Raw genomic sequence first — 15,183 nt, 5'->3', positions numbered from 1 at the left:
CAATAATACCTCTAAAATTATAAGAAAGAGAGAGATCAATATTTTGGACTGCACATTAGATAAACAACCTGTTCTTTATATTAAAACAACATAATTACTGGGCAGTCAGAATTAAATACACACACTATGTATATGTGTGTGTGTGTGTGTGTGTGTGTATACAGTATATTGCAACAGAACATATCATTTGAAATCTTCACATGAGAGTCTGATTGTCGTAAATTGTAGGGGTGATATAGAAATATCATTGCATTTTTTATTATTCTTTTTTACTTAATATGTTTCTTGTACTCTATATTTATATACTTATTAATGTTCTGTATTTTATATTCTGTATCTTGATATGGTTTTATGACTAATCAATAATAAACTATTTTATTATGTTCAACGGAGTAAATTTGGATTTATTAAAAGCTAATGTTTTGCACTTCATCTGACCTCAGTGATTACACAGCATTCTTCATTGCTTTTTCAGATCACTTGTAAATTTGTTTCAGAGGCTCTGAGTGATAAAAGACAATTTCCCTTTTTCTACCGAATGGCTCCCAAAGATGGAATCCAGTATCCAGCAATTGTACAACTGCTGCTCCATTTCAGATGGACCTTGATTGGTCTCTTTGCTTCAGACACACAGAAGGGAGAGGATTTCATGAGAACCTTTACTCCTCTACTTGTGAGGAATGAAATTTGTGTTGTTATATCACAACAATTCTCAAATACTACACCTACAGCATCCTTCAAGGATGCCATTTCTAAGTGGAGACAAGTCAATGTCTTTGTTTTCTTTACAGACTATAATACCATGATTGATGGATTTCATGCTGTCCATTTTGCACTTGAAATTTTACCAGAACCTACTGAAGGGAAAGTCTGGATCATCACACAGTTTGGAGGATTATCAGTGAAAAGTCACAGAGTTTACCAATATGTCCATAGTATTTGGAACTTTGATATTCAGACAAGAGGGATTGATGATACTTTTCAATCATCGATCTTTGTGAAACCCTTACATAAGTGTTTTCACTGTTCATTTTCAAAGCACATCTTTTCTATCAAAGGTCGAAAAAGGTGCACCCAGAAGGCACCACTGGAAAGTAAAGACAAAAGAAACAGTTACAAATTCAAACTTAATCCGCGTGTTTATAGTGTGGTCAGGACTTTGGCTTATGTCTTGGACGAGGTATATTCCTCCATATCCAGGAGAAGAGGAAAGAAGGGTAAAGAAAGTTTTGGGGCTCCAAGTCTTCAGCCATGGCAGGTATGGGGTACCAACAAGGATCTATCAATATTTTTTTTTTAAATAATCCAAAGGAGAAGCAGGTGAACCATCTCAATCTCATTGTTCTACAAGAATCAAACATCTTGGATCCTGGAGCACTGGGGAACTACCAGAGGACTGGAAGAGAGCTGATGTAGTTCCCATCTTCAAAAAAGGGTTTCCTGCCTGAGCAGGGGGTTGGACTAGATGACCTCCAAGGTCCCTTCCAACTTTATATTATTATTATTATTATTATTATTATTATTATTATTATTATTATTATTATTATTATTATTATTATTATACAGATTTGATCAGTCTAATCACTTGAGGCATAATGTTCTCAAAAGTGATTAGTGTAAGAGAGTTTTACCTTCATAAATTTGAAGAAGATCCTGCGATTATCTAGCTCAACCCGTCCTCTCTGCAGCAATCCCATTCAGGTTTTTTCTGATTGATGAATCAGAATCAGAATAGAGCTGCAAGAGACATTGGAGGTCTTCTACTCCAGCCCACTGCTCAATTATTTAAACAAATAATTGTCCACTCTTCTTAAAAACCTTCAGTGATGAAGCATACCCAATGTCTGAAGGCAAGCTGTTCCACTGGATAATTGTCCTCACTATTAAGAAGCTTCTCCTTAATTCCAGGTTGCATCTCTCCTTGATTAGTTTCCATCCATTGTTTCTTGTCATGTCCTCTGGTGCTTTGGAAAATAATTTGTGGCAGCTTTTCAAATACTGGACTATTGCTATTATGTCCCCCCTAGTCCTTTTTTTTAAGACTAGCCAAACACAAATCCTGCAACCGTTCTTCATATGTTTTAGTCTCCAGGCCTTTAATCGTCTTAGCTACTCTTCTTTGTACTTTTTCCAAAGTCTCAACATCCTTTTTGTAATGTGGTGACTGAAACTGGATGCAGTATTCCAGGTGTGGTCTTACTAAGGTTTTATAAAATGGTACTAATACTTCACATAATTTTGTTTCTATGCCTCTGTTTACACAACCAAGGATTGTATTGTGTTTTTTGGCTGCTGCTGCAGACAGCTGACTCATGTTTAAGTGATCATCCACTAGGACTCCAAGGTCCCTCTCACAGTTACTGTTTTTGAACCAGTTTTTGTACCTTTGGTTTTTTTTTCTGCCCAGGTGTAAAACTTTGCTTTTCTCCACATTAAATTGCAATTTTTTAGATAGGATTGTTCAAGTCTGTTAAGATCTTTCTTGATTGTGAGCTTGTCTTCTGGGGTGTTGGCTATTCCTGCCAGCTTAGTGTTGTCTGCAGATTTGATGAGTTTCCCTTCTATTCCTTCGTCTAAGGAATAGAAGTCATTTATAAAGATGTTGAAGAGTACTTGGCCTAAGACATAACCTTGTGGTACCCCACTGCTTACTTCCCTCCATGAAGACGTAGTACCATTAAGGACTACTTGTTGAGTAAGGTTTGTCAGCCAGTTACAAATCCATCTGGTGGTGATGCTATCTATCCACATTTTTCTAGCTGACCAAGGAGGAGGTTATGGTCTACTTTGTCTAATGCCTTGCTGAAATCTAAATATACTTTGTCCACAGCATTTTGCTGGTGTACAGTTTTTTTTTACTTTATCAAAGAATGAAATAAGATTGGTTTGGCATGATCTGTTTTTAACAAACCCTTGTTGGCTTCTAGTTATATCTTTGTTTCTAGATGTTCACAGATCTGTTTTTTGATTATTTTTTCAGTATCTTCAAAGGTATTGATGTTAGGCTGATTGGTCTGTGGTTTCCTGGGTCTGTTTTGTTTCTCCTCCTTTTTTTGAAGATGGGAACCAGATCAGCTCTTTTCTAATCCTCAGGTAGTTTGGTTTGTGCATTAACACAATCGTTGAAGGTGAGGCTGACCCTCTCTGGTTCACTGGCTCAGATTTAAAATGTTTCCTCCTTTAAACATTGTTCTCCTCTCATTCACTCAGCATCTCCTCTCTGGTAACTAAGCTCATTTTTCCATGTCCCACACTCTGGAATAACAGTGAAAAGATCTTAAGCTTCTGTGTAAGAAAGCTGTATCCTGTCTTCTGCAATTAAGGAATTGTGCTAGTTGGAAAAGGTGCTCCAAATCTCCTTCTGATTTTCATCTCTTGTAAATCAAAATGCCCTCTTCTTCCTAAAGCTGATGCAGTTTTTATACAAAGTCTCCTCCAAGCATAATGCTGGCAAGGGGACAGGTACTTACATTGGTGTCTCCCCAAACCAGAACACTCATTTCATGAGATTCTTATATTGCATTTGTTTTCTTTCCATGATCTTCATGCTGTTGACTTACATTCAGTTTGCAGCAAATCTTAAATATTTTTTTCTGAAAGATTGGCATTTTTAAAAAGACATCAGAATAGTTCTGTCTACAAGCTGATACTAATCTTGAATCCAAAAATCATGATTTATGAACACTATCTGTCTGTATTAATGAAAATGTAGAATAGATGACCGAGGACTAATTGTTATTCATAACTCCCCAGTTTTATGAGGAACATTGAAAATTTGAATTCAATTTTAAGTCAATGTTTACCCATTTAATTATCACATCATCCAGCCTTCACTTAACTAGATTGCTAATCATAACATTTGTACTTTGTAAAAATGCTGCTGGGGGGGGGGCGCGAAAGCCCTAATAAGCAGGCATATACATAGAATGAAGGCTATTGCTAAGCACATTAATTTGTGCTTTAAATTGTAAGCCGCCCTGAGTCTTCGGAGAAGGGTGGGATATAAATGGGATTAAAAAAAATATTATAAAGTGCTTTGTCAATACTGTGCTGAAATCATCTTATGTCACTACCATCCCCACCATCTATTAAGAAAAAAAGCTAATATAATCCTTGGTTGTATAAACAGAATCAAAATTATTTGAAATATTAGTACTGTTTTATAAAACCTTAGTAAGACCATTCCTGGAATTCTACATCCAGTTTCGTTTACCACATTAAAAAAAAAAGATGGTTGAGACTTTGGAAGAAGTGCTGAGAAGAGCAACTAAGATATATTAAAGGCCTGGAGACTAAAAGATAGGAAGAATGGTTGCAGGAATTGAATATGGGTAATCCAGTGACGCGGTGGCTCAGTGAGTTAGGACGCTGAGCTTGTCGATCAGAAGGTCAGCAGTTTGGCAGGTCAAGTGCTGAGTAGCAGAGTGAGTGCCTGTTACTCGTCCCAGCTTCTGCCAACCTAGCAGTTCGAAAGCACTTAAAAATGCAAGTAGAAAAATAGGGACCACTACGGTGGGAAGGTAACAGCGTTCCGTGCGCCTTTGGCGTCCAGTCATGCCAGCCACATGACCACGGAGACATCCTCGGACAAGCGCTGGCTCTTTGGCTTTGAAACGGAGATAAGCACCAGCCCCTAGAGTCGGAAATGACTAGCACGCATGTGCAGGGGAACCTTTACCTTTACCTTAATCCAGTGAAAAGAAGGAGCAGGGGAAAAATGATAGCAATATCCCAGTATTTGAGAGGTTGCCACAATGAAGAGGGGGTCAACGTATTTTCAAAAGCATCAGAGGATAAGACAAAAAACAATGGATGGAAACTAATCAAGGGGAGGAACAACCTGGAATGAAGGAGAAACTCCATAACAGTGAGAACAATTAACCAGTGGAACAGCTTGCCTTCAGGTGCTTCATCATTGGGTTTTTTTAAGAAGAGACTAAACAAACACTTGTCTCAAATTGTATAGAGTCTCCTGCTTGAGCAGAGGGTTGGACTAGAAGACCTCCAAGGTCCTATTCTATTCTATTCTATTCTATTCTATTCTATTCTATTCTGTTCTGTTCTGTTCTGTTCTGTTCTGTTCTGTTCTGTTCTGTTCCTTATTCTTTCCTGTTTTTTATTCCTTATTCTTTCCTGTTTTCTATTCCTTATTCTTTCCTGTTTTCTATTCTATTCTATTCTATTCTATTCTATTCTATTCTATTCTATTCTGTTCTGTTCTGTTCTGTTCTGTTCTGTTCTGTTCTGTTCTGTTCTGTTCTGTTCTGTTCTGTTCTGTTCCTTATTCTTTCCTGTTTTCTATTCCTTATTCTTTCCTGTTTTCTATTCTATTCTATTCTATTCTATTCTATTCTATTCTATTCTATTCTATTCTATTCTATTCTGTTCTGTTCTGTTCTGTTCTGTTCTGTTCTGTTCTGTTCTGTTCTTTCTGTTCTGTTCTATTCTAGAAGGTTCCCTATTATTAACAAATTTTGTCAATTATTTGTTCTGTCAACAATTATTTGTTCTGTCAACATTTGTTCTGTCAACATATGGAGCGAAGGTCGGGGGCCATCCGTAGTTCAGCCGGTAAGCGGTTCCAAAGGACTGGTGCGCCCACCGACAATGCTCTCCCCCTGGGGGTCACCAGTCGACATTCTCTGACCGGTGGTACCCTGAGGAGGCCCTCTCTGTGGGAGCGTACAGGACGGAGGGAAGTTGACGCCGGCAGTAGGTGCTCCCGTAGGTAATCCTACGGGATTATATTATATTTTGTCAGTATACATCTAGTCAATATATGATTAACAGTAGGTGCTCCCGTAGGTAATCCTACAGGATTATATTATATTTTGTCAGTATACATCTACTCAATATATGATTAACAAATTTTGCTGAACTTTCTTTTTCTGTTTTGAAAATAGCCCTGCACCTGTTCACCTAATAAATGTATTTACAAGTTTAGACAACTGTATTAGACAGATTCAAATGTTGAAAGACCATATGGAATAAGAAACGAAGGTTTCTGCATTTAAAATTCCTGGATTTTTACATTCCAGCTTCATCCATTTCTGCAAAAGAATAAATTTTGCAATCTTTCTGAGATGAAAATGTACTCGGACCAAAATGGAGAGCTGCTAGCAGATATAGTTATCTTGAGCTGGTTGGTTTTCCCAAAGAAGAATTACGTGTTAAAGTACCTGGGGAGTTTTGAAAGAAAGAGACTTTTTATCAGCCAAGATGTTCTTTCACAACTGAAGTTGATGAAAAAGGTGAGCAAACTATTGTTGCCTTTTCTATGTTTTCCAAAGCCTTTGGACCCATTTCAAGTGAGCTAAGCCTAGTCACCCAGAAGGATGGCCTTCCTTCACTGAGATTTGAATGTGAAGAGTAGAACCTTCATAGTTTTCTTAGACTGCTTGGGAGGCTTGGAGTACAATTGTGTCTTTCAAAGGTTATAATTTGGGATACTGTTTTAAGCTGATTCAGCTATATCTAAAATAAGATTTTTGGGTCATTATTCTTCAGGATACAGGCCACAATCCTGGTGTCCCCTCTACAATGAAGTATCTCTGTAAAATTGGTGATCAAATGTTGGGAATTATAGTGCTGATAGTTTCTGGTTTAGTGGTTTCTTATTTTCAAATAGCAAAGAAGAAGGCAATTTTGTTGACCAGGGCCCAAGTTCAGGTTTGGACATAATAATAATAATAATAATAATAATAATAATAATAATAATAATAATAATAATAATAATAATAATAATAATAATAATAATAATAATAATAATAATAATAATGAGGAGGAGGAGGAGAAGGAGAAGAAGGAGAAGGAGAAGGAGGAGGAGGAGAAGAAGAAGAAGAAGAAGAAGAAGAAGAAGAAGAAGAAGAAGAAGAAGAAGAAGAAGAAGAAGAAGAAGAAGAAGAAGAAGAAGAAGAAGATGTTGGAAGGGACCTTGGAGGTCATCTAGTCCAACCCCCTGCTCAGGCAGGAAACCCTATACCATTTCAGGCAAATGGCTGTCCAGTCTCTTCTTAAAAACTTCCAGTGTTGGAGCATTCACCACTTCTGGAGGCAGGTTGTTCCACTGGTTATTTGTTCTAACTGTCAGGAAGTTTCTCCTGAATTCCAGGTTGCTTCTCTCCTCTTTTTTTTATTGAAAAGTTTTACAGTACATTTTTGAATACAAAACCCCTCCCCTCCCCCTCCCCCCTCCCCAAACCTCCCCAACTCTCCCCTCCCCTCCCCCCCTCCCCGACTTCCCAGAGCTAAATACAGGGTATAAAAATGCAAACAAACATAGTCTAAAATATGCCAACAACAATAAAATATTAAATTCTATCGCACTTTAACTCTTAATAAAATAATTACAAGCTAGTTATACATCATATAAATCCATTACTTATTCAAATGCTAAGTGAAACTTTTTAGTCCCATATTTATTCTGGATATAATCAATCCATCTTCTCCACTCCACAATATATCTCTGTTGTGATTGGTCTTTCAAATACGCTGAGATCTTTTCCATTTCCGCCAAATTGGAAACTTTTAAAGTCCATTCTTCTATAGTCGGCAGTTCTTCCTTCTTCCAATATTGCGCTACTAAAAGTCTCGCTGCCGTAATTAAATTCAACATCAACTTAGTGTCCACAACGGTAATATCTGTGATAATGCCCAGTAAAAACAATTGCGGACAAAACTTTATCCTTTTCTTCAATATTTTTTGCATATTCCACCAAATTTTAATCCAAAAAGCTTTAACCCTTTTGCAAGTCCACCATATATGAAAATACGTTGCATCCTCACAACCACACCTCCAACATTTGGGCTGGCAGTTCGGATACATACTTGCTAATTTTTTAGGATCTAAGTGCCACCTATAAAACATTTTATAAAAGTTTTCTCTTAAATTTTGGGCCTGTGTAAATTTTACATTTCTCACCCAGATCTTTTCCCAAGTATCCATTGTGATAACTTCTTGAAAATTCTGAGCCCATTTTATCATTCAGTCTTTGACAAGTTCCATCTCTGAATCAATTTCTATCAATGCAAGATATATCCTTTTTATATGTGCTTGACCTTGATCTCTAATTTGCTTTACCAAATTTTCATCAAACATTGAAAAACCAGTTTTCTGGTCCTCTTTCCACCTAGCCTGTAATTGTCCATACTGAAACCAGGTTTGTACAATCTTTTCTTCTGTTAAAATATTATATGACTTTAATTGCCATACATTCCTCTCAGACCTTAAAATTTCCTTATATGTAGTCACATCATGTTTAAATCCCACATTTATATTCTCTATTGCGTGTTTAGGTATTGCCCAAAGTGGTATCTTATAATTTAACTTATGTCTATACTTTTTCCAAACTCGCAACAGAGCATACCTTAAAATATGTATCTTAAACACATTATCCACCTTCTTATCATACAATAAATATGCATGCCATCCAAATAACAAATCATGACCCTCAAGATTTAATAATCTCGCTTGTGTTAAATTAAACCAGTCACTTATCACTGACAAAGCAGCAGCTTCATAATATAATTTAAAATTAGGCATTTTAAGACCACCTCTTTACGCATATCTTGCATTATCTTAAATTTAACTCGTGGCTTTCCCCCTGCCCAAACAAATTTATTAATTCCTTTTTGCCTTAGAAATAATCTTTTATGACAAATTGTCATATGCATGTTCGTCTGCAGCAAAAGATGCTTGAATTTTTGAGAAATATATTTTTGTGACATTATCTCTATGTCATCTATCTATGGTCCTAGAAACTAGGCACTCAATTTTAGTCTTATATGACTAAGATGGCAGCCATATAAATTAAAGAAAAATATGCAAATGAACAAAGATCCTGTCCTTTAAGGATGACAGTCCTAATTTATAAGGACTTTTTCCTAGTTATCTTAACTGGGAAACTATTTTAGATAACTTTCAAAGTGGTTCTATGGATGGTTAGTCCTAACATGTTTTCTTTGGCATTAATTGTTTTTCTGCTTAGCCTCTGCCTCAGTCCAAATGTGTGGAAAAATGTCATCCTGGATTTGTCAAACAGGCTCGAGAAGGAGAGCCAATTTGCTGCTATGACTGTGTTCCTTGTCCAGAGGGGACCATCTCCACTCAGGAAGGTGGGTGATACCAAAGAAAAGAGCAGGCCTTGGGGAAGTAGATTCATCCAGAGCATTCTTATGAAAGTAAAAGTTAAGAGACAGATGGAAGCACTATTGTTTTCTTCTTTATTTTGAAAGTGCATAGTTTCTTATCTAACAGCAAAATTAATTTGAAAGAGGGGCTGCAAAGAGATAAGAAGGTTTGCCATATTAGGCAACCTGTATTACTACCATATAAAATATCTCTTCTGTTTTTAGTTTGGATATTTCCTTCTATATTTTGACTTCCAGGAAAATCAGATTTATTTGAAATTTGAGGAAATATCTTAGTATATGGTGGAGCAGTGGGCTAATGCCTCCTTAAGTAACACCAGCTGCCTGCAATTAGTGCAGGTTTGCATCCCACCAGGCTCAAGGTTGACTCAGCCTTCCATCCTTCCGAGGTAGGTAAAATGAGGACCCAGATTGTTGGGGGCAATTAAGCTGACTTTGTAATAATGCCACTTGGGGGGGGGCTAATAAGCCCTAATAAGCAGGCATATACATAGAATGAAGGCTATTGCTAAGCACATTGGTTTGTGCTTAAATTGTAAGCCGCCCTGAGTCTTCGGAGAAGGGCGGGATATAAATGGGATTAAAATAAAATAAAATAAAATAAAAAATAATCATTGGAAAGATGCTTGTAAATTATTCTACATGGGCTTCCCTGTGATGATCACCAAGAAGTTATTACTGGTCCACAATGAGGTGCTGTGGACACTTATTGGGACATCTCATTCAACCCATATTTCCACTGTTCCTATTAGACATTCTAGATTATTTCCATGACTAGGACTTTCTCTGCCATCTTGCTAGGTTTCACAACATAGAAATCCTCTGAGTCCAGTATATTACGAAGTGACATCCTGCAGGATTCAGGAAGTGTATCTAGAAAGATTAACTAATTCATTATTAACCTCTAATACTGTAAGCTCTGCACATTAACATGAAATCCTAAGACTTCCCAAATTCCATAGATATCACACACACACACACACACACACACACACGTGTGTGTGTGTGTGTGTGTGTTATTCATTTAAATTTTTATGCCACCCATATCCCCTACAAGGTGACTCTGGAAGGCATAAAAATTACACATACAGTATACACACATGCATACAGGTATGTGTATATATGAGTGTGTATGTGTATGTATGAAAATGGCATTCTTATTATCTTTATTTTGAGAAGATCTTAAAACATGCATTTGGGAAACTGTTCTTGGTATCCAAAGTCTAAGAAGCTATTTCTTAAAATGTGAATGGAGAGGTTGTTAAAAAAAATAAATCTTTTTGGTGTTCTCAGATATGGAAAAATGCAGCAAGTGTCCACCTGAACAATATCCAAATGAAGATCAAATACAATGTATTCCCAAAATTATAACCTTCCTCTCTTACAAAGAATATGTGGGCATCATTTTGGTCTCTTTTGCCGTACTCTTGTTCCTAACCACAGGCCTTGTTTTAATCATATTCATTAAATACCGAGAAACTCCCATTGTCAAAGCCAACAACCGGGACCTCTCTTACAGCCTCCTGGTCTCCCTCCTGCTTTGCTTCTTGTCTTCTTTAATTTTCATTGGTCAACCAAGGAAAGCTACCTGCCTTCTTCGACAAACAGTATTCAGCATTGTCTTCTCAATTGCCATTTCTTCTCTCTTGGCCAAAACAATCACAGTCGTTCTGGCTTTTCTGGCAACAAAACCAGGAAATCGAGTGAGGAGTTGGTTGGGAAAGAGCTTGGCCAACTCCATCATCATTTCTTGTTCTGCTGTCCAAATTATCATCTGTACCATCTGGTTGGGAGTTTCTCCCCCATTCCCTGATTCTGACCTCCACTCCCAGCCTGGAGTGATTGTCCTGCAATGCAATGAAGGCTCTGTTATCATGTTCTACATCACCCTCAGCTACCTGGGCTTCCTGGCTGCCATCTGTTTCACTGTGGCTTTTCTAGCCAGGAATCTCCCTGGGGCCTTCAATGAAGCCAAGCTTATCACCTTCAGCATGTTGGTCTTCTGCAGCGTCTGGGTGAGTTTTTTACCCACCTACCTGAGCACCAAAGGAAAATACATGGTGGTTGTGCAGGTCTTCTCCATCTTGTCCTCCAATGCTGCTCTGCTGGGCTGCATCTTTATTCCCAAGTGCTACATCATCATTCTGAAGCCAGACCTGAACACAAAGGAGCATCTTACAACCAGAAGAAACACAGAAATGTGAGACAGAGGAATTTTAACTTAACTTTTCCAATAGTCTACATCAAGAAAATGGTACAAGCTGCTCTCCAAACATAAGTAAACCAATGATTTTGCTTAATATATTTAAATGGTGTTTGGAAGATAATTTCACCAACTGGATAAAGTAAAATTAAAAGATGTCCACTTTTTTAATCTTTAAGGAAGAATATCTGCCAATGTCCTTAGCCTATTTGAGGCCTGAGATGCCATGCCCATTTTTTTATAATGACATGTGTCCAATGGGAATTTTGTTGCTATGCCAGAAATACTATATATAATGGGGAGGGAGCCAAATTTCCATTATTTTGGTAGTGGTTTTTAGGTTCAAGAGCCTTTCTGTCTCCTCCTAGGAAAGGGCCAAATCATTTTTCTGAGGTCATTTTGTCTAGCCTTCCTCTGAAAATTGATATTTCAAATATTGGATGTGAGGGCGATCTGGCTGCGACATCTGTCACCCCATTGATCGCCAGGGTTGATATTTCAAATAAGAAAAATGAAATTCTTTATCTACAAACTGTATAGTGGAAATGGAAAGGGCCTGAATCCCACTCAATTCTGTTATTCCAAAACAAAACTGACCTGAAAAATAATGAAAAGATGACATTAATAGTATGCCATAGTGTGAGCTGCTTTTTTCAGATAAAAAGAAAAGGAAATTTTTGTAAGGATGGTAGTTGTTATGAAGAGTGATTTGTCCCCTTGGAGATGATAGAAAATTTTGTAAAGGGAATTTTATCTCATTATTTTGTTTAGACATTCCACTGTTTCTACTGTCCCTACAACATGGAAAGTAGGCTACAGAACATTATACATTTACATCTTGGATTTTGTAGGAGGCCAACATGGTGGCAATCTGAGAGGAAATGTCAGTCTTAGTCCCTTCAAGGACAATGAAAATGTCCTTCTGCCTTCCATAGCTTTAGTTAGGGACACCAACCTGCTCACCTTAAAGCAGGTCCAGAAGAGCATCCCAAGTCATTATGGAATCCGAATAATCATCATTAAAGTTGTAACACAGGTCAAGTATACATTGGAGAGGATTCACGGTCAATCTCTTGGATGGCAGTTAGAAAGGAGAAGACTTTCCAGTTCCAGATGATGCTCTCCTGGTGAAGTCTCATATAAACTAAATTAAAACAGGAAAAAAATAGAAAGAAAGACAGAAATATTTTAAAATTGGTGTCTAAAGTTACATTGTGAATTATTTATCACCTATCCTGTCTAATCATTTAAAATCATAAATCACAAAATATTTTTTGTGGACTTTTTATGCAAAAAGTTGTAAGTGTGTTCCAGTAACCAATAAATGTAGATATTGTCTGTTCTCTAATCAAAGAAAGTTTGTCCATCTCAGCAAGTTTGGCAATTTCACTAACCATTCCTCATTAGTGGGTAGCGCTGAATTCTTTCCAACTTTGTGCATATAGTAATCTTATGACAGTACTCATATATTGAAATAATCTTCCATGGCATTTGTCCAATTATTTATCTATCTATTCTCAAAAGAAGCATTCGGACTTCAGTTGAATATTTATTTTTAAAATCCTCTGTATCAGTGTATGCATTTGAATCCCATTTTGTAAGCTTTTATACATGTCCTCCAAGCATTATAAAATGTCCCTTTGGCCACCTAATGAGAAGGAAGGACTCACTGGAGAAGAGCCTAATGCTGGGAAAGATTGAGGGCAATAGAAGAAGAGGACGATGGAGAATGAGGTGGCTGGATGGAGTTACTGAAGCAGTAGGCATGAGCTTAAATGGACTCCAAAAGATGGTAGAGGACAGGAAGCCCTGGAGGAACCTTGTCCATGGAGTCATGATGGGTCGGACATGACTTCGCAAGTAACAACAACAACAACTGGGCCTAAATGGAACGTTGTAGTTTCCCCACTGCTTACTTCTCTCCATGTGGATGTAGTGCCATTGAGGACTACTCATTGAGTATGGTTTGTCAGTTTGTCTTTTGTCTCTTTTATTTTTTCTTTTAGCATTTCAGGTGTTTCCTTGTCCTAACCAAGGAGAAAGAAGGGTAGAATGGAGGTTCCATTAGGTTAGTTGCCTAGCAACAATCACTTGAGTATGAGCCAGCAGTGTGCAGCAGCAGCCAATAAAATCCTGGGTTTTATAAACAGAGGCATAGGATCAAGATTACACAAAGTGTTAGTACTTTTTTTTAATAAAATCATAGTAAGACCAAACCTGGAATACTGCAGCCAATTTTGGTCACCATATTACAAAAAGATGTTGAGAGTTTGGAAAAAAATCAGAGAAGAGCAGCTAAGATTATCAAAGAAACAATGGTTGGAAACTGATTCCAATGAGTAACAATTGGCTGCTGTAACATTCCAAGAGGTGTCAACCTATATATAACCCTAAACCGTCTCATCTCTTTGATGGAAGGAGCATTTAGCTCAGGTGTGTATAAATGTTGCTCTCGAACTTTAGATCCTTACAAGCTTGACTCTGCTCTTGAGTCTTGGACCACCTTTACATGAGCCCTTTCCATGTTCTCCTTCAAAAATACACTTTGCAGAATGAAGTGGCTCTGAAAGGCTAATTTCAGGAAGGGATGGCAGATGAGATTCTTCAAAAATTAGTAGAAAAGGAATGTCTGGGCACAATGTAAGAATTAAATAATAATAAAGTTGGAAGGGACCTTGGAGGTCATCTAGTCCAACCCTCTGTTCAGGCAGGAAACCCTATACCATTTCAGACAAATGGCTGTCTAGTCTCTTCCTAAAAACTTCCAGTGTTGGAGCATTCACTGCTTCTGGAGGCAGTTTGTTCCACTGGTTAATTGTTAATTCAGTTGTGCTTGCAGATTAACACATAAACACCAGTGCCCATAGTAACAAATCTGCTCTCATGCCTGCAACATCTCAGCCCAGGTTTAGTGCTGAAAAAACTTCCATTGAGGAACCCATGCAGATTGGGGGTGCATGACCTAGTTTGACAGATACTGAGAGGGGGGGTGTTGCTTGTACTGTAATGGCCTTGGCAGCAAGATACCCTGCCAAGAAATCCAGTTCAGCCCTCTTTGGAAATGGTTTAGGTTTAGTTGGACTAGTAAATTGGTGGCAAGTTCTTCCAAATGAAGCCCCAAAATTATATTCCTCTCCATCAAAACACTGTAGAGATTTCAGTGCCATTACAGATACCAGGGAAACCTATTTTGAAAATCCTGACCATGTCTGATTCTAGAGCTACACCTAACTTCATGGATTTCCAGTTTATTGTGGATGAGGTCATTCCTACATAAACTGTCCAATTCTTAGTGGTTAAGTCAGTTGATGGCCACCCACTACAGTCTGGTATTATGGCCTGAGCTACAATTCTGTTGGAAATGTCCTTTTCCCACTCATTTTGAAATTCCTAGAATGCTTCCAATATGCATATTGTTTACCAAGCTGGACTTTAGGGGTGCTTCTGCTATGCTCATTATATAAAATGTCCTTTGACTCTGGAGCTGGATTGAGTAGAGCCATAAAACCATTACAGGTCAGCAGACCATTCTATTAGGGGAGTCTTTTCTGTAATAATGGCTATCTTGAAATCACACCACTTGAACAAGCAGCCATATACTGAAATTGTTGGGTAAGTCACCCTTTTGAAATTAAGGCCAGTCCACTCACACATGATTCCAAAACCTCTGAGCATTTATCAGATTCTGTCATGTGTCTGCTTTGTCTGTTCCCTTTAGTGAATTGCCATCCTATTCTGCCTGTGGAGAAATGATTGGAATGTACCTGTGCCAGAAACCCAGCACAAGCTGATGGTGGGATAAAACCAATGACTGGAACACAGAACTAGAA

General features: G+C 37.8%; 1 protein-coding gene across 1 annotated transcript in view; it reads left to right on the top strand.

Moving 5' to 3' along the window:
* The window catches only part of LOC310633301 (vomeronasal type-2 receptor 26-like), a gene marked incomplete at both ends in the record, with an annotated part of 226,507 nt that extends 215,153 nt beyond the window's left edge, over positions 1 to 11,354 (top strand). Inside the window, one exon of the mRNA XM_083351000.1 lies at positions 10,444 to 11,354. Within this exon, the coding sequence (XP_083207126.1) occupies positions 10,444 to 11,354 (911 nt within the window). The remainder of the gene's footprint in view (positions 1 to 10,443) is intronic.
* Between the last annotated feature and the right edge of the window lie 3,829 nt (positions 11,355 to 15,183).

Source organism: Vipera ursinii (genome assembly GCF_947247035.1).
Source record: "Vipera ursinii genome assembly, chromosome: 2".
Taxonomy (NCBI): Eukaryota; Metazoa; Chordata; class Lepidosauria; order Squamata; family Viperidae; genus Vipera; species Vipera ursinii.
The sequence above is the reverse complement of the archived record's forward strand: the minus strand, read 5'-3'. Positions and strand labels throughout refer to the sequence as shown.